Source organism: Eumetopias jubatus, unplaced genomic scaffold (assembly GCF_037043125.1).
Source record: "Eumetopias jubatus isolate StellerSeaLion01/CBP00866 unplaced genomic scaffold, mEumJub1_p1.0 scaffold_1, whole genome shotgun sequence".
Lineage (NCBI taxonomy): Eukaryota > Metazoa > Chordata > Mammalia > Carnivora > Otariidae > Eumetopias > Eumetopias jubatus.
The window spans coordinates 123,244,284-123,270,847 of NW_028274807.1; the positions used below are offsets into that span (position 1 = coordinate 123,244,284).

The 26,564-nt window shown below is 35.6% G+C and overlaps 1 protein-coding gene across 6 annotated transcripts in view; it reads right to left on the reverse strand.

The window, feature by feature from the left end:
- The window catches only part of NCK1 (NCK adaptor protein 1), a 77,804-nt gene that overhangs the window by 1,280 nt on the left and 49,960 nt on the right, over positions 1-26,564 (reverse strand). For all 6 annotated transcript variants that reach the window (XM_028099189.2, XM_088026151.1, XM_028099188.2 and 3 more), the window contains 2 exons: positions 17,714-17,960; positions 2,136-2,848 (listed from right to left, as the gene is read on the reverse strand). In XM_028099189.2, coding sequence (XP_027954990.1) covers positions 2,136-2,848; positions 17,714-17,939 — 939 coding nt within the window. In that variant the 5' untranslated portion in view covers positions 17,940-17,960. The remainder of the gene's footprint in view (positions 1-2,135; positions 2,849-17,713; positions 17,961-26,564) is intronic.

Sequence of the window (26,564 nt, forward strand, 5' to 3'; positions counted from 1 at the left end):
GGGAGAGGGAGAAGCAGGCTTCCTGCTGAGCAGGGAGCCCAGTGGGGCTTGATCCCAGGACCCTGGAATCATGCCTGGGCCGAAGGCAGATGCTTAACGGCTGAGCCACCCAGGCACCCCAACTCCAAAGTCTCTTAAATAATATGCTCTAACACCTACAGCAAATCCTTTAGTTTAAAGTTTAACATCTGAAGCATAACAGCTATCTTCTCTCCTGCCAGACAACTGGAGAAACACATGAGAAAACATGAGCTAATGTGAGCTAATAGTAGCTATCTTACAGACTAGCTGAGATAATGTTCTGAATTCTCAAAGATGATAGACACTAATGAGAGGTCATAAACTCAAATGCCTACAAGGGTAAAAAGACACGTAAACAAGTGACAGGGTGGATACAGAGAAGGAACAGTGCATGGCCAATCTAAAGGAGGTGGCCACTTAGCTGTGACTGTTGCCTTGTAGGAATAAGGGCAATGCTGGCAGGCCTTCCAATTTTAAAAGGAAGTCTGTCATCTGAATTTTTATAGTAAATCTCTCAGTATTTAAATACTGTTAACAAATTCGAATGTTTAAAAAAACATTGCTCAGGTCAAACACAATATGCCTGTTTGAGACCTTTACTTCTACTGCTAAAAATAATGGTGTATTTTGGATAATATCTAGGCTCAATTACCCACCACAAGAAAATACAGTGTTCTGTAATCAAGCTACTTTCTTCGGTATTTTGTTTTATTTTAACCTAATACTTTTCTGAACAGTCTAAAAGTCTGCTTTTATATAATTATTGACAAAGTTTCAAACATTGGGCTTCTTGGAAACATCCTATACCTATGGTTACTCTTACCACCTGCTCTGAGGTCACTCACTACCTAACCCCTCTTGCCCATTGCTTGTCCTGGAAAGCAGGGCCAAGTCAGGCATCTAACAGAAAACAAATCCCACCACTCTTTCCTATCATCAATCCTGCTCTTCCTTAGGGGTTATGTATAGGCCCCATTTCTTGAACTTCATATCAAGCAGTTCAATTAGCCTCGGTTTCTCCTTCTCTACTTTCTTCCCTCCCTCTTATAAACATATATACACCATATGCATGTGCGTGCGTACACACACACACACACACACACACACAACCAGAAAGGTTTTCTTCCAACTTTCAACCTTTTACACAATCACACATTCACTTTTGTACAACTCCATACAGAGAAACAAAACCAATACTGTTTTGAAAAGTGGAAAAGTAGTGGTATCCTTTTAAAAGGAAAAATAAAGACCATTTTAAAGGGAAATAAATATCATCAAATTCTAATATCCTAAACATTAACCAAAAGAGCCCATATAACTTTTACTCAATTTTTATGTTTTATACTTTTACTGTTTTACTAGTATTGGAAAAAATGTATCTTTTATTGCAAATGCATTTCAAATATAGTGAGTATTAAAATAGGTTTTTGAGGTAAATAATTTAAGGGTTTCCAACTTCCAAACAACAAATCTATGAAGAAAGTTAAAACTTAATTTTTTTAATTTAGGGATTTCCTTTACTAAGGATGACAGCACATCCAATATGCAATTTAAGAAATGTTTTCCCAGGTGTGCCTGGGTGGCTCAGTCAGTTAAGCATCTGACTCATGATTTCATCTCAGGTCATGATCTCGTCTCAGGTCATGATCTCAGGGTTGTGAGACTGAGCCCCACATTATGCTCTGCACTGAGCGTGAAGCCTGCTTGAGATTCTCTCTCTCTCTCCCTCTGCCCTTCCCCCCAACTCATGCTCTCTCTCTCTCAAAAAAAAAAAAAAAGCATTTTCCCAGTTTAGTTCATTGTGTTTACTCTGAAGCAGCCATGGTTCAGTTTTCTCCATTTTTCAGTTTAACGCAAGAGAAGATATTTCAGAAAGGCAAGACAAACAGAATTAAACAAGGCCAAATAATCCAGTGTAGTTGTCACTGCTAGGGCTATATTTTATTCAAAATAAATACAACTGTAAAGAACACTGATTTTAAGTTCAGAACATCTAAATTTATGTCCCAACTTATCACCTGGTTAATTTTAGGGAAGAAACTTAACCTTCCAATCTTCTATTTATTTTTTTAATACTCAGAGCTCTATTTCCATTTATTTGAAAACCAACTTACCGAAGATTCACTATCACGAATGAGGAAATCACCTTCATGCCCTCTTTCATTTAATGCCATTTCTGCTTGATGCCTGGTGACTTTCCCATAATACCATGGATTGCCAGCAAACTTTCCAGTGAGTGAAGGCCTAATGTAATCACACTGAGGAGGTGATGGTTCCAAACCTGAGGTTAATGGATTATTCTGCATAATGGTAACATAGTTTTTTGGCACCAGACCAACCATTCCATTGATCTTCCTGCATTTCCACCATTCAGGGTCATTTTCAGGCTTTTCAATAACATCCATTACATCTCCTTTCTCAAAATTAAGTTCTTCATCATTGGACGAACTGAATGGGTAAAGAGCCTGTACCACATGCAACACTTGCCCAGTATTTAGGTTATTGACAACTGCTGCTAATTTCTCTGACAGAGAACCCACATGGTCACCCAAAGGACTGTCACCTTCCTCAGTTACATAGTTTGAAGGGAACCATCCAACTTGTCCATTGTAGCTACCCCGCCACCACCCATCACTGCATTTCTCCATGACGATCACCTTTGTCCCTTTTATCAATGATAATTCATCCTCTCTCTCTGCCATGTAGTTAAATTTCACATAAGCAGGCATGTTGAGGTCATAGAGACGTTCCCCTGGGTCAACAAAGCTATCATCAGCAGGAGATGCAGAATCTGGCACACTATGTTTTCTTTTCACTTTTCCAATACCTGTTCACATAAAAAAAGAGTAATAAGAAGAGAATATAAGATAATGAAAACCAAAAACCCAATTTATTCATTCTTTAAAAAGGATCTTCACCTCTGTAGCTCTTTCAGCCTTTAAACTTGTAGATAACAAATTTCTTTTTTTCCTTTATTTTACATCTTCATGACTTATTTTATAACTGGAAGTTGTACCTTTTGACTTCCTTCACAAATTCTTTTCATAACCAAACATGTAAATGCAGTAATTATATGACAGTTTACCTTCTCACTTTTCTCTCAAAGGTGTTGAAATAATTGTATAACATAATGACAGTTTTCCTAAATTTAACAAAATTTCTTCCAAATGTAAATATAGATTATTTCTCTCATATCTACAATCTTAAGTACATATTCTTGTCTTACTTTTATCAACCTAATTTTGCAATTAGCTGTATGGAAATAAAACAATAAATTACAACTTGATATGCAATATAAGATTGTAGTTATGTCTGGGTAATCCTTCCATTTGCTTTCTTAGTTCCCAGATCCATGTTGCTCTATTTTCCTCATTATGTTTATTTTAAAATAATACATTATTTCCTTGTTTGTCTACCCTCACCCTGTTCACATGCAAGCTACAGAAGAGCAGGGATTTTTGTTTACTTTGTTCACAGATATAACACCAAAGATCTCAGACAGTGCTTAGTATACAGTAGATGCTTAATATATATTTGTTGAAAGAAATGAGAAAAGCACCACATGGTACTACCATCATAAATGTATGCTACGTCAATTTTTGTCATGTGTTTTCACTACTGATCATTTCTTAGCACATGATTTTGTGTTCTGCTTTTACTGAGAAAACAGAGGCATTCCTAGATAAAACTTCTCGTACCTTCCCACAATCTCAAAACTCTTTCTTATTACCCTCACTCTTCTTCTTCATGCAAGTTTCCAATCTCTGATCCTCCTGGGTTTTTAAATATCACCTTTCCTGCCTCTTTTGGGACGCTTGGCCACCCTTGTTTCCCTCCTACTCAGTCCCTTCTACTGTCTAAAAACATACTCACAGATCACTTCTATTCCAAAATAAAGTTACTTCAAATCTGCTACTCCTTTTGAACTATACCATTCTTTAAAAAGTTGCCTCTTTTTCTTCCTTCAACTTCTTCACCATTCATTCACTCCTAACTCCTTATGATCTGGTCCTTTAATCTCTACCATTCTACCAAACTACTCAATTAAACCATTCTTATAAAAACTGTGTCATCTCTTTACTGCCAGATCAGTACCTTTAGAGCCCTCATTCTTTTTAAACTCTCTATGCAGCAACCAAGATCACAGATTATTCTATTGTTTTCTCCTTTAACTCCCCTGAGAGTCTCCTGTCTTACCTGTTTAGATATTCTTGTGTATCTCTGTCTGGGCTCCTCTAAACCTTGTCATAAAATTGTATTGTACTTAATGGGGCGCCTGGGTGGCTCAGTCGGTTAAGCGGCTGCTTTCGGCTCAGGTCATGATCCTGGGATCCTGGGATCGAATCCCGTGCTGGACTCCTTGCTCAGCTGGGAGCCTGCTTTCCCCTCTGCCTGCCACTCCCCCTGCTTGTGCATGTTTGTTCTCTCTCTCTGGCAAATAAAGAAATAAAACCTTTAAAAAAAGGTTAAGTGAATTAAAATACTGGATTAAAGGGGCAGAGACTGGCAGAATGGATTTAAAAACAAGATCCAACTCTATGCTATCTATAAGCACTCACTTTAGATCCAGAGATACAAACAGGTTTGAAAGTGAAAGGATGGAAAAAGATATTCCATGAAAATGGTAACCAAAAGAGAGCTGGGGTGGTTGTATTAGTATCAGACAACATAGTCTTTTTTTTTTTTTTAAGATTTTATTTATTTATTTGACAGAGAGAGATATAGTGAGATAGGGAACACAAGCAGGGGGAGTGGGAGAGGGAGAAGCTGACTTCCCGCGGAGCAGGGAGCCCGATGCACGGGGTTTGATCCCAGGACCCTGGCATCATGACCTGAGCCGAAGGCAGACATTTAACGACTGAGCCATCCAGGCGCCCCCAACATAGTCTTTAAGATACAAGTTGTTACAGGAGATGGGGAAGGACGTTATATATTGATAAAAGGGTCAATCCATCAAGAAGATAGCACAATTAGAAATATTATACAAACCTAACAAGAGAGCCCCAAAACATATAAAGCAAAACCTGACAGAATTAAAGGGAGAAACTGAAAGTTCTACAATATAGTTAGACTTTAATACTTTCCAAAAATGAGAACTAGACAAAAATTTATTAAGGAAATAGAAGACTAGAAAAATACTATAAGCCAATTAGACCTAATAGACATATAGAACACTGGTAAACAACAGTAGAACATATAGTTTTCTCCAGTGCACATGGAACACTCTCCAAGATAAACCACATGTTAGACCACAAGACAAGTCTAAATACATTTAAAGAGACTGAAATCATATGAAGTATTTTCCCTGACCATAGTGGAATGAAACTAAAAATTAACAGAAAGGAAAACGGGAGAATTCACAAATATATGTAAATTAATTAACACGTTCAAACAACTGGTAGGGCAAAGAAAAAATTACAGGTAAGATTAAAAAATACTCTTGAGACACATGACAATGAAAACACAACATACCAAAACCTACAGGCTGCAGCAAAAGCAGTACTCAGAAGGAAGTTTATAGCTCTAAAAGCCTATAACAAAAAGGAATTTTTTTAAAAAAGGAACTTGATCTCACTCAAATCAATAACCTAACTTTACTCTTTAGGGAACTAGAGAAAGATCAAGTTAAACCCAAAGCTAGCAGAAGAAAGGAAATAATGAAGATCAGAGCAGAGATAAACACAAGGAGAACACAAAAACAACAAAGAATCAATGAAACTAAAAGTTGGTTTTTGAAAATATCAGCATAATTGACAAAAGACACAAATTACTAAAATCAGAAATAAAGTGGGATGTTATTGGGACCTAACAGAAATACAATAAGAAAAAAAGAGAACACTATGAACACTTGTACAGTAATAAATTAAATAACCTGGATGAAAAGAACAAATTGCTAAAAAGACACAAACCCAAGAATAAATAGAAAATTTGGACAGACCTATAACAAGTAAAAGAATGAATCAGTAACCAAAAACTTCGCAATAAGGAAAAGTCCAGAACCGGGTAACTTATCTCATGAATTCTAACATATTTTCTTCTCAAATTTCTACAAAAAGAGTAGGGAGGAAACATTTTGTAACTCATTCTATGAGGTAGCATTATCCTGATATCAAAGCCAGATAAAAATATCACAGGAAAAGTACTGACCAATATCCCTTATGAATACAGATTAAAAAATTCCTCAACAAAAGAGTCAATTCTTGCTATTTATGGTAGTTACATTCAATAAATGTAACTAACCTGAAATACCAGGTTAGGTCATGCAAGCCTCCATGCACAACATTTTTGTCAAGGAAGCAATACATAATCTTGTTTCATGTGTGTCTCGCTTTAAAGATACTTTAGTATAAAATATTTATTAACAATGAACTCACGGGCAACAACACTGTAGCTCATGCCTAAATGAAGCTAACCTAACATATTTTTTCCATGAGGCAAATCACACCTTTATTGCACTTAGGAATACAAGACAATACTTCAGGACTATGCTTAGGGGGGCATTTTAAACAGCAAAATCATAAACCAAAAAAAGCACATCAATGAGAAAAGCATGGCACTAAACAGACTGCATAAAGGACATTTATTTACAATGAGAGAGCTGAAACAAAAAGGCAGAGCATCACCCTTGCTCAACATCAGCTGGCAACATGTGCATCAGGCAACTCAAAATTTTTGCCACTCTGTACATGTCAACAAAAGCACCACAATTATCAATTTGGGCTTACAAATAAATTTTAGCAAATAGGCAAATTCACAAATATGGAACCTGCAAAAAACAGGGATCATCTAAACATTTTTTTTTAAAGATTTTATTTATTTATTTGACAGAGAGAGAGAGAGAGAGAGAGAGAGAGAGAAAGCAAGAGCAGGAACACAAGCAGGGGGAGTGGGAGAAGGAGAAGCAGGCTTCCCGCTGAGCAGGGAGCCCGATGTGGGGCTTGATCCCAGGACCCTGGGATCATGACCTGAGCTGAAGGCAGACACTTAATGACTGAGTCACCCAGGTGCCCCCAAAATAGGGATCATCTATACTAACAAACAATATAGCAGCATATTCATAGGAATGTATATCATGACAAAGGGATATTTGTCCTGGGAATGGAAAAGTAGTTCATCTGTTCAACAATATGAAAATCAGTATTATATACCACATTAATATAAGGAAGGAAAAAAACCACATGTGACCATTTCAACTGATGTACAAAAGCACCGGATAAAATCTAACATCCTTTCATGATAAAAAGTATCAGCCAACTAGGAATACAAGGGAATTTCCTCAACATCATAAAGGGCATTTATTTAAAAAACAAAACAAACCCTGAAGTTACCATCACACTCAACAGTAAAAGACTGAAAGCTAAGATCAGAAATAAGTCATGGATACCCTTTCAGCCACTTCTATTCAACAGTGCACTGGAAGTGCTAGCCAGGGCAAGTAAGCAAGAAAAAGAAATAAAAGAGATCCAAACAAGAAAGAAAGGAGTAAAATAATTTTTATTTGCAGATGACATGATCATATATACAGAAAATCCTAAAAAACCCACACCAAAAGAATGTTAGAGGAAACAAATTTATCAAGGTTGCAAGATACAAAATCAACACACAAAAAACAGTTGCATTTCTATACACTTAGCAGTGAACAATTTGAAGAGGAACTGAGAAAACAATTCCATTTATAATAGCATTAATAATAAAAAACATAGGTTAAGTTTTTTAATCAAGGAGGTACAAGACCAGTATACTGAACACTACAAAATATTGCTGAAATTAAAGTATACCTAAATAAATGAAAAGACACTCTGTGTTTATGGATTTGAGGGTTCAATATTTTTAGATGGCAATACTACCCAAAGTGATCCATAGATTCCATGTAATCCTTATCAAAGTTCCAATACTCTTTTTTTGCAGAAATGGAAATGCTGATTCTAAAATTCATATGGAATTGCAAGGCACACCAAATAACCAAAACAATCCTAAGAAATGAAAACAATGGGGCACCTGGGTGCCCTAGTTGGTTAAGCAACGACTCTCGATTTCAGCTCAGGTCACGATCTTAGGGTTGTGAGATCGAGTCTCGTGTTGGGCTCCATACTGGGCATGGAGCCTGCTTAAGATTCTCTTTCTCTCCCTCTCCCTTTGCCCCCAACCCCCGAAAATGAAAAAATGAAAACAAAACTGGAGGATTCACACTTCCCAATTTCAAAACTCACTTCTAAGCCACAAAGTAATCAAAACAGTATGGTACTAGCACAAAAGGACAGACATATAGACCAAAAGAACAGAGCTGAGAGTCCTGAGATAAACTCATACATCCATGGTCAATTGATTTCAACAAGGGTGCCAAGACCATTTAATGGAGGAAAGAACAGGCTCTTCAACAAATGGTGCTAGAAGAAATGGATATCCATGTACAAAAGAATGAAGCTATACTCCTACCTCGTATGACAAAAAAAAATTAACTCAAAATGGATCAATTACTCAAATATAAGAGTTAAAATTTTAAAACTATCGGAAGAAAACACAGGGGAAAATCTTTATGACCTGGGAGTTAGCAATGAATTCTTGTGACCCCAAAATCACAAGCAATAATAATTTAAAAAAGATTACAGTCTAAGGTCTATATCCAGAACATATAAAGAACTCTTAGAACCCAGAAGCAAAAAGAACCTACTTCAACAACGGGCAAAGGACTTGAACAAACATTTCCCCAACAAAGTTACACCAATGCCCCCAAAACACATGAAAAGATGTTCACCATCTTTGTTGAAATGCAAATCAAAACACAATGAAATACCACTTTACACCTATTAGGATAGCTATAACAAAACCAAACCAAACTAAAAAAAAAAAAAGAAAAGAAAATAACAAGTGTTGATGGGGATATGGAAAAAAACTGGAACCCTTCCTACACTGTTGATCAAAATGTAAAATGGTACAACTGCTGTGGAAAACAATTTAATGATCCCTTCAAAATGTTAAAAACGTAATTACCATATGATCCATTAATTCCACTCCTAGGTATATACTCAAAAGAACCAAAAATACATATTCAAACACTTGTACACAAATGTTCATAGCTTCACTATACACAATAACAAAAACGTAGAAACAACCCAAATGTCCATCAACAGATTAATGGATAAATTGTGGTATATATCCATATAATGGAATATTATTCAGCCATAAAAGGGATGAAGTACTGACACATGCTACAACACAGATGAACCTCAAAAACAGGATGCCGACTAAAAGAAACCTGACACAAGAGATCATATATTGTATAATTCCATTTACATGAAATAGCCAGAATAAGTAAATTCATATAGACAGAGGGCAGATTAGCAATTGCCAGGGGATGAAGGAAGGGTATAATGGGGAGTGACTGCTTAATTGGAATGGGGTTTTCTTGGGTGATGAAAATGGTTTGGAATTAGACAGATGTGATGGTTGTACAACACTGTTAGTATACTAAATACCACTGAAATGTACACTTTAAAATGATTTTGTTATATGAATTTTACCTTATAAAAATTTCTTCTTACAAGATTCCCACATCAAATCCGTATTTCTTTTCTGCTAGCACTTTCCATTCCCACTATTCCCATGCTATTTCAGGCCCATTTTGTTGTGTCTGAGTCTTCAACAACCCTCTAAACTAGTTTCCTTACTAATCCAATCCATCCCACTCCAACCCATCATCCATAAATACAGTTGCAATCACATGACATTACTGCTCAGAAGTCAACAGTAGCTCTTTACTATCAAATTAAGAGAAATACTCTTCCTAGAATCTATAGCCCTCTCCAGAATGTCCTCACTCTTCCTTTCTAGGCTTATGGTACTGAAAAGAGCAAAGACTTTGTAATTTTTTTTAAAAGATTTTATTTATTTGACAGAGAGAGAGGGCGCGCGTGCACAAGCAGGGGGAGCGGCAGGCAGAGGGAAAAGTGGGCTCCCTGCTGAGCAGGGAGCATGATGCAGGACTTGATCCCAGGACCCCAGGATCAAAACCCAAGCCAAAGGCAGACGCTTAACCAAATGAGCTGCCCAGGCATCCCAAAAAAGAGCATAGACTTTGACCCTTTGGGTTCAAATCCCAGCTATACCACTTACTGTGGAAACCTGAGCAAACTATTTCACTTTTCTGAGCTTAGAAATGGAACAAACACCACTTACTGTCATCACAGTGTTGTAAGAAGTGAATAAATTTTTAAAGAGCAAAATAATGTAAAATAATAGCATAGTACATACAGTAATTATTAAATAAAATATTCTTTCCGTAATAACCTGCAATGAAACTATCCTAAATCTCAATAAAAATGGGCCACTTAAAAAAACCCAGGAATAAATTAGTATTTTAACCTTCAGGATTTTGTTTGCCTTGTTTGCTAGTTTCTTTCCAAAACCTTATTAAAACTTTTGCCTATTGGGGTACCTGGGTGGCTTGGTCGGGTAAGCATCTGCCTTAGGCTCAGGTCATGATCCCCAGGTCCTGGGATTGACCCCCCGCATCAGGCTCCCTGCTCAAAAGGGAGCCTGCCTCTCCCTCTCCCTCCCCTCTGTTGCTCCCCCTGCTTGTGTTCTCTCTGTCACATACATACATACATACATAAAATCTAAAAAAAAAAAAAACAAAAAAACTTCTGCCTATCAAAAATCTACCCATTCAAGAAGCGCCATTTCAAATAACAATTTTATTTTATTCACTTCCCATTTTGTGTTTTCCAACATCCTTCATTTCCCACCATCATCCCCCATTTCCCACCATCATCCCCCAATAATGTAAGCTCTCCTTTTTAAAGCACTCTAGTACTTTGTACTTCTGAGGTACTTGTATCATAACATTTCTTGTGTTTGTCTTTTAAGCTTATCTACTATAGCCAGCAGCTTCCAGAAAGGAAGAGCATTCCATGTCTCACTGATCTTTTGCATTTCCTCTACTATTTAGAACTGTGCATATACCAGATGCTCAATAAATGTTAGGTTGATTAAAAGTGAAGAGTGATATAAGCAAATACAAATTTAAACTTGAAGCTAACGGCTAGTTCCAAAATGTTTTTTTTTTTTTAATTCTGAAAAAGATGCCTAAGACTAATTATATATTGTCAAAAAAAAGAATGAAGAATTTTTGGACAGACCCATCCATTAAACTTCCAAGTGGAAAAACACCAAAAACAACCTATTTTAATTGCAGAGGCCAGAAATATTTCAGGGAAAAAAACATAAGCTTAGAATATTTGTTTTCTATGCAGCACAAAGCCCTCTGTGATCTCATGAGCATTTCTTTAACCTCATACTAATGCTAAGGCATATAAACTCCTCAGTACCCCAAAGCCCCAGACCTTTTCAAGACTCTGAGTCTTTGCCTATGACATTTTTTTTTTCACCTCAAACACATGCCACCCTCATTCTTCAAGAGTCAAACAAGGTATCTTGAGATTTCCCTCTCTCCCCAAACAGAACAGATGTATTTCTCTTTTGTGCCATTACTATTCTTTGTAAATATTTTTAATGTAATGTTTGACCCTCTGTATATCAGTATTTACTTCTTTGAGAACAAACACGTTTTTAATCACTGCTCTATCCCCAATGCCTAGCCCATATTAAGCGTTCCATTAGTGTTTATCACGTGAATGACTGACAAATACATGCATAATCAATAGCCTGCTCTTCTCTCCCCTACTTACAATTCTTTGAGAAGAACCTGTTTATTGCCCTTTTGTCTCTACTGCTAAAAAATGGTCTTTCCAATTTCCTGTTACCAATGAGAGAATACATGGAAAAGTACTTTACAAAATTATACAAATGTAAAATATCAGTATCTCTTAATTTCTCAATCAGCAACAATGAGATCATCTACAACAAGCAGGCGCCCCCCCACCCCAAATCAAGGTATTAACTTTTCTAAATTCTTCTCAACTTCATAGTTCACAATCCTCCTAATCTTAGTCCCTTTTGCATCAAATCTTTCTAATCCATTGCTTATCTGATTCTAATTCTTTCTCTACTCTTTAGTCATAATGGGTACACAAGGAAAACTCTAACAAAATTTTAGTCCTGCTAATTACTGGTTAATCTGTTCTTCGTTGAGTTATTTAGTCTTCATTAAACTCCAGTTTCCAGGTTTGTGAAATGGTGGTGTGTAGGAAGTACCTACCTTCTAACATTTGTTTAAAGAAGTTTATACGTAAAGCCCCCAGCACAGTACATAGCACATAGCAGGCACTCCGTTAATCAATGGTAGTTATTACTCTTAGTGCTTCTGGCATTTAGTTTTTCAAAAATACTTAGAATCTTTATTATTGTATTTTACAGCTAGACTTGGCCAGGGTTGGGAGGGAATGCTCAGGTCTGAGCACTGAAGATGTGCTCACTCAACAATGAGGTAGTCATTTTTATCATTAGCTTTGTTCAAAGAAAAACCAAGTGTTAGTATAGCTTCCAATCTGCCCCTCACTCCTACCCACTGATCTTACTTCTCTCCTCCTATAGCACTGTTTCTTGACCAAAACAATGTATTATTAACTCCTCCAAGTTTTTAAGAATCTGGTTAAGCATTGTGAATATTCCACTCACATGACAGTTGTCTTTTTCCTAAGGCAAATCTTTTTACACATAACTACTTTTACATAACCTGGTTTCCAAATCCTTGATATGCTGGATGCCAGTATTTGGAAGCATCCAAGTTTCTCAATACCACTGTTAAAGTATACCTATCCAAAGTGGATAAACTATGCCATGTTTCATTTGGCCAGCACACACATAAAGTAGCTATTTGCATCCTTTCACTTGAACGACATAGATTTGTCATGCACTGCACTGAAATTCTTTAGCACCCACAGTATCATAGTAGTCTTTCTTTTTTTAAAATTTTTAGGAGGGGGGGAAGGGCAGAGGGAGAGAGAATCTTAAGCAGGCTCCACACCCAGTGTGGCACCCAATGCAGGGCTCAATCCCACAACCCCAAGATCAGGACCTCACAGCAGCTCTTACTCATATAAAATCCTGCCAGGCCAGGTTCTCAGTAATCTTTTCAATTCCCTTTAAAAACTTAACGTAGAGGGGCACCTGGGTGGCTCAGTCATTAAGCATCTGCCTTCAGTTCAGGTCATGATCCCAAGGTCCTGGGATCGAGCCCCACAACAGGCTCCCTGCTCCGTGGGAAAACTGCTTCTCCCTCTCCCACTCCCCCTGCTTGTGTTCCCTCTCTCGCTGTGTCTCTCTCTGTCAAATAAATAAATAAAATCTTTAAAAAAGAAAAAAACCTTAATGTATAATTTTACATTATAATGTCTGTCCCTATTCACTTTATTTATTTCTATCTCAGTTTTTATCTTTCAAATATATATCTGAACTAAATTTATTAGTTATTCTTTTGGCCTTAGTCTTCTTTTCTTTAAGCATGTCATCTTCCCTCCATCTAAATCACTGACTAAATAAATGTTCAACAGAATGAGGCCAAAGAAAGTATTACTGATTCTAATTCTTTAAGCAACTGTAGTTCTGGTTTTTACATTCCTACTTCTTCAAAACCAGCTTCTCCCTCATGGATTTTCCCTTGATTTCTATCACATGTAAGACTGATCAGTTGTTTTACCAGGACTATAACACTTTTAGAGTTAGAAGGGACATTCCAGGATCATCTAGTCTTGCCCAACTCTCCTTCACAAATAATAAGAAATCAGGAAAGTCTAGTTATATACCCTCTGCCACATGGTTAAATAAGTGGTATATCTGGGAGCAAAACTAGGGAATTCTAAATACAAATATATGGTGTTCTTTCCATTACAAATTTTTATTTAAATTTCTGTATTTTTATCTGTTCATTTCATCTACATGAAATAAGATAAATTATTATTTTTGATTATTCTCTGTTTTATCTAAAATACTGTACCCTCTTTGTTTACTCTAGCCACCACACAAGGAGCACATTTACTTAATCTTCTACTGCAAAGCAAAATAAATACAAATTTTGGCTTGCTGCAGGTAATGAAAAAAGGAGTATCTTGGTTGCAAATCTCAAACCCAGACCCTCAGGTCTACAAATGTATTTAAGATTATCGACCTTCTGAGACAACAGAGAGAATGATAATTTTATCATTGTATTGATGGTATATAATGAATCACTGTTATCAATGGTTCTTTTTACACCATTTCTGGTTGATTTATGGTCACTTATGACCACCAAGTGACCATCACTTATGACCAAACCAAGATATGAAATCCACTGTATATTAAATAACAACCCCCATCTACCTCCTCACCATGTAAATTCTATCCAAGTTAGTCTTAGTTTTTCATTCTATGGTTTTTGTTTGGCATGCAGTAGGCTTTCAAGAAAAATATGTTGATAAACAAGTGAATAAATTAGTAACTTTCCAAAAGGAAAACTAACCCAAAAAGTGGATCTAAAAATGTATTAACTTTCCAAAAAGTAAACAAAAGAGATATTCCAGAAGGATTCACTTGGCCACCAAAGTTAACTAAAGAAACAAATGAATCTTAATATTACAATTACAATATTCTTTCTCAACTAAGTACTTGCTCCTTTTCCATTCTGACTGAAAATGAAACCTCTCAACAGGTTACTCTTTGTTTCCTTAGATTCCTTATGCATGAGACTTCTACAACAACTCCTCTGTTCATTTTTCTAGAAACACCAAACAAATGTTCAAAGAGATCAAATCAAGTTCACTATCATAAGATTATAAAAAGGCCATTAGCAAATATACACATTAGACTCTGGTAAGTTAGTATCAGTATTACATTATGACCCAGACTCAAAACAATCCCAATAATTCACTAGTTTCTTTCAGTGCTTTCATTTTCTTTGTATGCAGCTGCTCTCAAGACTCATTTCAAAATATCAAATCTCACAATTACCAAAAGAACCATTTCCAGCAATCCTACATTGATTAAATCAAAACACTCTCTTTACTACTTTATTAAATGTTACCTTCTATATTGTTCCTCTAAAATCTAAGTAAAAAGTACTAAAACAACGTTAATTCAAATACTCAGGATGAAGGAACTTGCTCACCTAATCCTTTCTTTCCTCATATTTTTAATGTTATAATTTAATTCACTTCAAATGTCTATGCTAAGTTCAAAGTTACCAAATTAAAACTGCAAACTCATTTATATCCTTTTTCTCTTTATTTTTAAACAGTGATACTAAAACATTTTAAAACCATATTACTTATCAAGTCAAAACTAATATTATTTGAAGTATCACCAATCATTTAGCTTATGTTTCATAAACAGTATAAAGCACCAGTCTATTATATAAACGTACCAGGTTCCATACAGTTTTTCTTTAAATTCTTTAAAGTGAAAAATCTAATTCAAAAACTACAAGAAAACTATGGACTTAATAAAGACACGAACTTACTGAAAAAATCTTTAAAGACGTTTAACCAATCCATTTTGAATAAAAATCCCGAGTTCTCTTTTGTCAGTTTGTTAACACAGCTCAGGATAATTCTCAGTGAGCTTCCTGGTCTGTTCTGCAACACTGAACTCCCCACACCCAATCCATGTGACTTGGCCTACACCCAGGCAATAGAAAGTTTTTCTGAGGCTTCTCTCTAAAACTTTCCCCCCACTGAACTATAACAGAACCTGTAAAACAAGTATATCATCATGGCCACAAATGTTACCTTATTATTCAAACTTATTTTGGAAGACGCTTTAAAGCATATATTTTCAATAGTTGAAAATATATTCATGCATTCACTCTCTCCTTTGTCTTCTCCTTTTTCTCTTATTTTTCAAACAATGTCTCCACCAGCACAATCATTGTGAAACAAATCCATTAACCACATAGGACATTTAAGTTACCAAAAAGGGGTTCAGAAATTCTGAGAAAGAGAAGGCTACCTGATACAAAAGTTGGAATTACATCATTATACAGGAAAACTAAAGATCATTAACTTAAAACAATTGTTTTCAAGTATCCTGCAATATAGGCAGCAATAACTATAATATAGTAATAAAGTTAACAGAGATATTCTAGGACTTAAATGGATATAAAGTCTTTCCAAAATCATCTCAATAATATCAGAAAATAGTATGGAAGGTTTCCCAGGCGTATTAACAAATAATAAAAATTCTAACCAGTTGGGCTTTTTAAGTTTACATGCAGGCTATCTAAAACTGGGATATATTTCCATTTTGCTCTATGATATACGTTTTTCACGATCTTCTGTTTAAACATTTGCTCTAGTCCCAGGAAACTAGTATCCTTTTAAAAAGGAACAAAAAAGTCTACCTCGGTGTAGCCCTAATCCTTTTGTGCCTTCATCACTTCATACTCCCTTCATAGAAGTTACCTTAATTTTCCCCGTATCTGATCTACATGCTTTAAATAAGTGTCCAATATTTACAAAATCAGAAGTTCCTGGCTCTCACTATGGTCTCTTCAGCTTGTCAAGGATAATCTCTTTCTGATTTATTCTTCACTTAAAAACTAATAATAATGGTCTTATTTGCTAATTATTAAAATCTTAATAAAAGGTAACCTCAAAAACAGCAGTTAAAAGTCATGGTGAAAATCCAGATTAATAACTCCCTTTATTAAACTACCTTTAGAATACTAGAAATGTCATTCACTCACAAACCATTATTAAAATATTTTATATTTACTTTGAGTCATACTATATTTTGGTTTTGGCTATTTTACAGTGTTAAAAATAAAAGATTTGTCATCTATTGCTGGTATCTGAAAGAATACTCTAGAATAACAATAATGCTGAATAAAAAATAAAGCTAATATAAAGCAGTTGGTCAATAATATTTCACATTTGTCAAACATGCCACATTACTCCCCAACTATTTCTGCAAAGAGAAATTTTACTTTCTCATCCACATATATACAAAGAACCATTAAGTACAGCATGTTTGCCTGAATACCAAAAATGAAATTCTGTCCCTCCCATTCCTTCCTGTCGGCCAAGTACAGTTTAATTAAAAGAAAAAAGAAAGAGGCCAGTCCTCATCTGTGCATATTTCCTTCCTATCAGCTCAGCCAAGCCCACTGTGAAGCGGGTTCCATTATCTCTGGCCCTAATGGAGAGCTAGTAAAAACAAACTTTACAGTTAGAGGAAGAAAAAGGGGGGAAAAAGAAAAACAAAATAAGAAATCAGCTTTGTAGATGGTAATCTACAGTAATAATCCACAATTTAAAACTCTCTTATCAAATGCAAAAACAAAATGATGGTTTGTTTTTAAAAGCAAAATTCAAAATGTAAGCTATTAAAGGTTAAAATACAGCAATGTGCCATGTTAAAAAAAAAAAAAGCCTTAATGCCAAGGAGGCAATTCTGAATCTCCCTCATTTATCCCTGTCTCAATTAGACGCAGAAGTTACATAAACCCCAACAGGCACTCACAGTTCAAGGGGTCCTAGCTACAGGATCAGATTCAGTCCGCTCATGGGCACCACACTGGTCTGGCCCTTGAACACCAGCTAGATTTATAGAAACTGCCCACTAACACTTATGGACTTTACTGCTCTTCTGACTTGGCTGAATCCCGGCTATGAGCAAACCTCCCCGGCCTAGCTGAAATTCTAGTCTTGGCCTTTTCTAGTCAATTCTGCCCAATGCTGCCAAAATTCTATACAAAGAACCAAGCTCTAGCATCCATTTAAAAGAAAGTATTATTTGGTGTTTTAATACAAAAATAACTTACCTAAGGTATCCTTTAGATTTTTTACAATAGATGCTTTCCGAGCACTGTTTTTCCTCTCCACATAGTTAGAAGGCACAAAACCCGTTTTATTCATGGAGTTTCGAACTCGCCACCAGGACTTAGAGTCATCCAGAAGCCATAATCTCTCATTCTTCTTGATGTCCAGCTCTTGTTCTTGTTGGGCCACGTAATCAAATTTGGCTACTACCACCACTTCTTCTGCCATCTTTCAGCAGCTTCAGCTACACTGTAACCACATACAAAACATTTTTATAAGGTCTAGGAGTAGTCTATGTGCTTTTCAAAAAAGATACACGTGAAAACCTAAGAGAACTAAAAGGTTGAAAGGAAAAATATGAAAAAAACATAAACAAAAACAGGAATACTAATACTAACCAAGACAAAACTGGTGTAGCTTTATTAATAATACACAAAAAGAGCAAACCATTAAGGCAAACCATTACCAGTAATAAAGAAGTTCACTATACAATTGAAGGTTTTATTAAATATACATAACAGCCAAACTTATATGTACCTATTAACATAGTTCCAAAATAGACTGACAGAACCACAAAAAAAAGTGACAAATCCATTGTCACAGAGGACAATTTTTAACCTTATCTCAGTAATAAGTCAAGGATACAAAAAAATTAATAAGGCTAGATAAGAACTGACATCAAAACCAGTGAGTCTGATCTAATAAGCATACACCAGTATTACTTCTAAGCAGAAGAATACAAATGGAACATATATAAAAATTACCAATGTGAGGTGATAAAGTCTCAGTAACTTTCATGTATTTGGTATCCTACAACCATATTCTCTGACAATCATTACAAAAAGAGCTTGTTAAAAACCTCCTGTTTGGGAACTTCTAAAACTTCATGTGTCAAAGAAGAAATTATAATAGCATTGTGAAAATACTTAGAGGACTAAAGTAATAAAAAGACTTTATATAATCAAACCTGTCAGCTGCAGCAAAAGGAATATATAGAAAGAGATTCTAGTTGTAAATAGTTACATCAGAAAAGTAAGAAAACCTTGAAATAAATTAATGAACTGGATGTCTTAAGCAGTTAGAAACAGAACAATATAAAGTAGAAAAAATGAAATAATACAAATAAAAGTAGAATTTCATGAACAGAAAACAATGATATAGAAGAAAGCCTCAACAGAACAAAAAGGTAATTCTTTGTCATGACTAACAAAATGGACATAGTTCTGGCAAGACTTATAAATGAGAAAAGGAAAAAACAGACCCAAACACTAGGAATAAAAAGGGGGTCATAATTAGAGATGCTGCAGATATTCAAATCACCTGGCAATATTAAAAACAACTTTATCACTAAATCTGAAACTAAAATATACAAATTCATAGAAAAATAAAAATTAAAATAGTAACATTTAATCAGTCATTAAGAAATCTTCCCATAATGAACATCAGGACCACTTGGTTTACTCGCAAGTTCTATTAAAATTCAAAGAACAAGTAATTCCAATTTATACAAACTCTTTCAGAACAAAGAAAGGAAAATTACAAGCCTAACTCACTCTTGAATTTATGAGATGAGCTTCCTGCTTTCTTCAGAGAGATTATTTTACATAAACAGCTACACCTGGCTTAGCAAGCAAATCAAATAGTTTTGGATCTTGAATTGCATTCTCTTTTCTTTCTTTCTTTCAAGATTTTATTTATTTGTCAGAGAGAAAGAGAGCACACACTCACAAGCAGGGAGAGCGGCAGGCAGAGGGAGAAGAAGGCTCCCAGCTGAACAGAGAGCCTGAGCCGGATCCCAGGATCCTGGGATCATGACCTGAGCTGAAGGCAGACGCTTAACCGACTGAGCCACCCAGGCGTCCCAGCATTCTCTTTTCTTAACAACGAAGCAAGTTGTTCAATATTCTCAAAGAAATGCATTTTAATCTAGAATTCAACATCCACTGGCATTAAAGTGTAGATACTTTGTGTTTATAAGGTAGATGCTTTTTGGGTGGCATTGCAAGGCCTCAAAACCTACCACACATTCTTCTGAAAGAATGGCTCAAGTATGTATAGCAGTGAAATTAACTAATGCTAAAATAAGAGGATGATGTGGTATTCAAAAAACAATGAACAGAGAAACCAGAAAAATCAATTTGTATTCTTGCACTTTTTTCTGTTTGAAATTACTTGCAAATAAAAAGTTATAACCAAGTCTAAATAATTACTAGCACATGACACAAAAAATGAATGATGACTTTCTGAGGCAATAGAAAGCAGAGAGGGTTTTTTTTCAGGCATACTTTAACACTGACTCTGATTCCTTCCCTGTGGGAACGTGCACACACACATCCTTATAATTAATCTATAAATTTAATCCTAGGCCCCAAAGGAATTTATTTTGAAACTTGACAAACTGACTTTAAAATTTATCTAAAAGAGTAATCACATAAAACCGGCAAATGACATTCTATAGAAAATTAGAGTTGATCTGACACTGAAGGTTGTATACCCAGAATTTTCTAGTTTCCTATCAATAACCCAATTATCCTTCCAGTTGTCACCTTACTATTATTGTATTAGCCATGCAACTTGTGGGGACTGACCCTAGTTTCTAAGCTGTATTTGGGTTAGTCAAAGCTGCCTCCTCCAATCAAAAGGATAATAAGGGAATGCTACAAACAATCCACACACACGAATTCAACAACTTTGAGGAAATGGACCAATTCTTCAAAAAACACAAAGTAACAAAACACACTCGATATGAAATAGGTAATTTGAATAGCCCTGTCACTATTAAGGAAATTAAATTCATAACTTGAAAGCTCCACCCCCAAAAAGAAATCTCCAGGTCTAGATGGCTTCTCAAGAATTCTACAAATTATTTAAAGAATTTACACCAATTCTACACAATCCCTTCTAGAAAATAGCAGAGGGGAAATACTGCCCAATTTATCTTTGAAATTGATATTAACTTATGTCAAAACTAAACAACAGTATAAAAAGAGGAAACTACCAATCAATATCCCTCATTAAAACAGATGCAAAAATCCTTAACAAAATACTAGCAAACAGAATTCAGCAGTATATAAAAAGAATTAATACTCCATGACCAAGTAGGGTTTTTTCCAGGGATGCAAAGCTGGTTCAATATATAAAATTAGGGGTGCCTGGGTGGCTCAGTCGTTAAGCGTCTGCCTTCGGCTCAGGTCATGATCCCAGGGTCCTGGGATCGAGCCCCGCATCAGGCTCCCTGCTCGGCGGGAGGCCTGCTTCTCCCTTTCCCACTCCCCCTGCTTGTGTTCCTGCTCTCGCTATCTCTCTCTCTGTCAAATAAACAAAATCTTTAAAAAACAAACAAAAATATATAAAATTAATCGGTATAATTTACCACATTAACAAGCTAAGAAAAATCATATGAGCATATTACTCAGTGCAGAAAAAGCATCTGACAAAATTTAACCCCCATGATAAAAGTTCTCAGAAAAACAGAAATAGAAGGGAACTTCCTCAACCTGATAAATAGGATCTACAAAAAACCTACAGCTAACAACATACTTAACGGTAAAAGACAGATGCCTTCCTCCTACAATCAAGAACAAGGCAGATAACCACTCACACTATTCTCACTCAACAAAGTGCTGCAAGTTTTAGCCAATTCAGCAAGGCAAGAAAAGGATATAAATGGCATACTGATCAGAAAAGAAGAAATAAAACTCTCCTTATTTGCAGATGACATGACTGATTACAGAGAAGATTCTAAAAGCTACAAAAAAACCCTCAAAAAACAACCCCCCCAAAACCCTCCTAGTACTAACTAGTGAATTCAGCAAGGTCACAAGACACGGATGAACATGCAAAAATAAATTGTATTTCTATATACTATCAATGAACACATGGACACCAAAATTAAAAATGCAATACCATTTATAATTACTAAAATAAAAAAGGAAAAAAAATGAAAGAGGTGCAGGGGCGCCTGGGTGGCTCAGTCAGTTAAGCATCTGCCTTCGGCTCAGGTCATGATCCCAGGATACTGGGATCAAGTCCCGCATCAGGCTCTCTGTTCACCTTCTTCTCCCTCTGCCTGCCGCACCCCCTGCTTGTGCGTGTGTGCTCTCTCTCTCTCTCTCTGACAAATAAAGCCTTTAAAAAAAAAGGAAAGAAAGAAAGGATAATGCTATTCAATATCCAAAACTAAAAGCTGAATTTATTTGCTCCCTGCTCTGTGGGGAGCCTGCTTCTCCCTCTGTTTGTGCTGTCAGATAAATGAATAAAATCTTTAGGAAAAAAAAATGAAAGAGTTGCAAACCTAACAAAACATGAAGGAGATTGTTGAAAACTACACAATGCAGATGAAAGAAATTAAAGAAGATCTAAATAAAAGTGTTTTTGAAATGGAAGACTCATAAGGATGCTATTTTTTCCCAAATTGATACATAGGTTTACATAATTCTTATCAAAGTCCCAGCAAAAGTTTTTTGTATATATAGACACTACTATTCTATAATTTAGATGGAAAGGCAAAATAACTAGAATAGCTAAAACGTTTTAAAGTCAAAATAAAATGGGGGGAAACTTATTATATAGCTAGAGTAGTCAAGATTGCATGGTATCAGCAAAGAAACAGACATGTATACCAATGGAAAAGAGAACCCAAGGGGCGCCTGGGTGGCTCAGTCAGTTAAGCGTCTACCTTCAGCTTAGGTCATGATCCCAGCGTCCTGGGATCAAGTTCTGCATCAGGCTCCTTGCTCAGCAGGGCGCTTGCTTCTCCCTCTCCCTGCCACTCTCCCTGCTTGTGCACCCTCTCTCTTGCTCTCTCTCCGATTAAGGTACAAAAAGTAATTCAGTGGGGTGGGCTGAAGCTTTCTCAACAAATGTTGCTAAAGTAAAACGACATCAATAACCCCCGCCCCTGCAAAAAAAGTACAAGACCTAATCTCACACCTTATACAAACACAAACTCAACATGAATGACAACCTTAATTGTAAAATATGAAAATTTAAGAAAAATATATAGGAGAAAATCTTCAGGATACAGAGCTAGTAAAAGAGTTCTTAGACTTGAGAGCAAGAGCAAGATCCATAAAGGAAAAACTCAATGGTAGAAAAACAAATTCCATTAGAAAACGAGCAAGACATGCAGACATTCACTGAAGAAGATAAAATAGAGATGGCAAACAAACACATAAAAAGATGTTCAGCAGCAGCAGCTATTAAGAAAATGCAAATTAAACCATGTTGAAATGTCACTACACACCTATCAGAATGGCTAAAATAAAAGAGTAATAATACCAAATGCTGACAAAGATATGCTGAAACTGGATCACTCACACTGCTGATGAGAGTATGTTAAATGACACAGATGCTCTAAAAAAAGTTTGGCAGCTTCTTATAAAATTAAACATGCAACTACCCATACCAACCAACTGTACTCCTGGCATTTATCCCAGAGAAATGAAGACTTTTACTCACACAAAAACTTTTACATAAATGTTTATAGCAACTTTATTTGTAATAACCAAAAATGGTAAACCACTCAGAAGTCCTTCAACAAGAGAATGGTTAAACATACTGTGGTATATTTCATACCAAGGAATATCACTCAGCAATAAAAAGGGAAAAAATAATAGATACATGCAATAACCTGAATGTATCTCCAAGGAATTATGCTGACAAAAAAAAAAAAACCCGAAATAATAAAAAAACAAAAACAAAACACCAATCCCAAAGTTTATACACTGTGTAACTCCATTTATATGACATTCTTGAAATGACAAAATTATTTTGATTGCCTGGGGTTATGGAGGGAGTTGGAGTTGGAGGGAAGTGGGGGTGGTTATAAAAGGGCAACATCAGGGATTCTTGTGGTGATGAAAATGTTCTGTCTCTTGACTGTATAAATATTAATATCCTAGTTGTTATAGTGTACTATACTTTTGCCAGATGTTACCACTGGGAGAAACTAAGTAAGGGAGACACTGGATCTTTTAGTTAAGTTGTAAGATTTCTTATGACTGCATGTAGATCTATAATTATCTCACAATTAAAAGTTTAAAATAAAATACACTGATTAAAGATAAAAAAGCAAAACAAAAAATAAAATATAGAAATAATATGTTCACATTCCTGAAGTAAGGAAGTCTTTTAATATCATTTCAATGTTAGAAACTATAAAATGAAAAATGTTTAACTTTTATACAGCAAAGGACATTAGTACCTACTGCTGCTGTAACAAATGATCACAAACTTAGTGACTTAAAACAACACAAATTATCTTACAGCTCTGGAGGTTATAGAGGTATGAAATGGGTTTTATGGGCTAAAATCAAAGTGTCAGCAGTGTTGTGTTCCTTCTGTTGACTATAGGGGAAAATCTAATCCTTGCCATTTCCAGGTTCTAGAAGCTGCCTACATTCCCTGTCTCATGATTACATCACCCTGATCTTTAGTGTGATCCTCACATCTATTTTGCTCACTTTAACTCTTCTGCCTCCCCCTCATAAGGACTTTTATAATTTACAGTGGGTCCACAACGATAACAAAAAATAATCTCCCCATTTCAAAATCCTTAACATATGCAAAGTCTCTTTAACTATGTAAGGTAACATATTCACAGGTTCTGGACAATAGGATGTGTACATCTTTGGGGGAGCCTTTATCATACCTATCACCAAGATCAACAAACAATGAGACTAAGTTTAAAAATTGGCAAAGAACAAAGAGCAATTATGTAAGAGAAAGGACAAAGATCCTGAATGTTCTTATATAATTAAAGAAATGAAAATAAAAATCAAGGTTTTATTCTTTGTCAGAGTAAAAGAAAAAAACCCAAAGCTTATATTGTAAAAATGTACACAATAAGCTTTCCACTACATACGTTATTGGCGTTATTAAACTAAAAATTGATATAAAGTTTAACTTTTTTAATTATGTAAATTTTCAACACATATAAAGTAAGGAATAGTATAATGAACCCCATATCTATCACCCAACTTCAATTATCAATAATCTGACTTTGCAATTCACTGGAATCCTATGATTTCACCTATAAATACAGATAACAACACATACACCACAAAAATTGACAAATCAAGGGGTCTTTTACCTTTTTTGCCATGGGCCCCCTCCCCATAGCAAAAAGGTTAAGTCTGGTAAAACCTATAAATCCTACTCAGAATGAGGTTTAAAATGCACTTAAATACATGACATTGCAAATAAAATAAACTATACTGAAATTCAGTTAACATATTTTTAAAAAACTTGTACTGTTAAAAATATAAGTACCTCTTTGTTAAGAGCACCTGCAACAATTCTTTCATTTCATCTGAGTATATTTAAATAAAAAGTCTTTTTATAGTTGGTCTGAACTAAGATCTAAACTAAGTCTGTATATTAATGTTTTATATCTCCTTAATCTATATAACACAGTTCTCTTTCCTCACTATTTTTATGCCATGTTGAAGAATCCGGCTTCATTTGTCCTGTAGCACTTCCCACACTGTGCATTTGATTTAGGTGCATCCTCATGGTATTCCTTTATCTCCCCTATTTCCTGTAAATTGGTAATTTTATCTAGAGGCTTTACTGCCCCACCCCCACCCCAGATTCTTCTGTTGCTGTTGGTGCAAGAAACTTCATAGATGGGGTGCCTGGGTGGCTCAGTCAGTTGAGCATCTGGCTTTAGTTCAAGTCATGATCCCAGGGTCCCGGGATAGAGCCCAGTACCCTGCTCCCTGCTCTATAGGGAGCCTATTTCTCCCTCTCAAACTCACTCTCTGTCAAATAAATAAATAAAATCTTAAAAAAAAAAAAAAAGAATACTTCATAGATATTCTTGAGAACTACTTACTACCGTAATACAGGAAGCACCCTGTGTCTGGCTGATATTTAAAATGAATGGTGGATACAGCAGTATCAAACTGATTCACCCACCAAGTTCCCCATCAAACCTTCACCTAATGGTTTTATCAGCCACTGATGATCACTGCCCAGATCTACCATTTCCAAAATGATTTGCTAGCTATACCTGCTTTTAGAAATTGCGAATGTTTTACTAAGAACATTTTTGATTACACTAATAACACAGACCCTACAAGAAAGGCAGAATATATGTCTCTGTGTTTAGAACACCAGCTAACTAGATAAACAGCTAGATTCATTTGTTTCCACTTTTTGGAGCTCACTTTGTTTTTCCTTTTAAAAATTTAATTGTTTTTAAAGTTTATTAATTTATTTAAGTAATCTCTATACCTAATGTTGATTTCACAAACCCAAGATCAAGAGTTGCATGCTTTTCTGAATGAGCCAGTCAGGTGTCCCTAAAATTTAATTTTATTTCATTATTATATAAAGCATTTAGATGGTTCTTAAAGTATATCAATCAAATAAGGTACATTCAGAGAGTTCTGCTTCCATACTCACCTTCTCTCTCTTTTCTCTCCCTCTCCCTACAGGATAACCATTTTTTATTGGTTTCGGTTTATCTTTCTATTGTTGCTTTTCAAATATGTAAAAGAAAACACATGTAAATTGGAAATTCTAATTTTCACACCCCCTCACAACAAAACATGTACACACACAAAGGGAGGGGCACACTATGTACTGTCTGAACCTTGCTTTAGGCTTAACAATATATCCTGAACATCATTCCACAGCAGTATGATTTCTTTTCTACTACTGCACAGTACTTTTATCATTATGGAAGTATCTCAGTTCCCTCAACTAGACCTTACTGATGGACAATGAATTGTTTCCAACCTTCTGATAAAAAACAGTGCTGCAATGAATAGTCTAATATACATGTCATTTTGTTTTTCCGTTAGTGTACCTTTGGGTTAGAGTCACAGAAGTTAAGAATGCTGAATT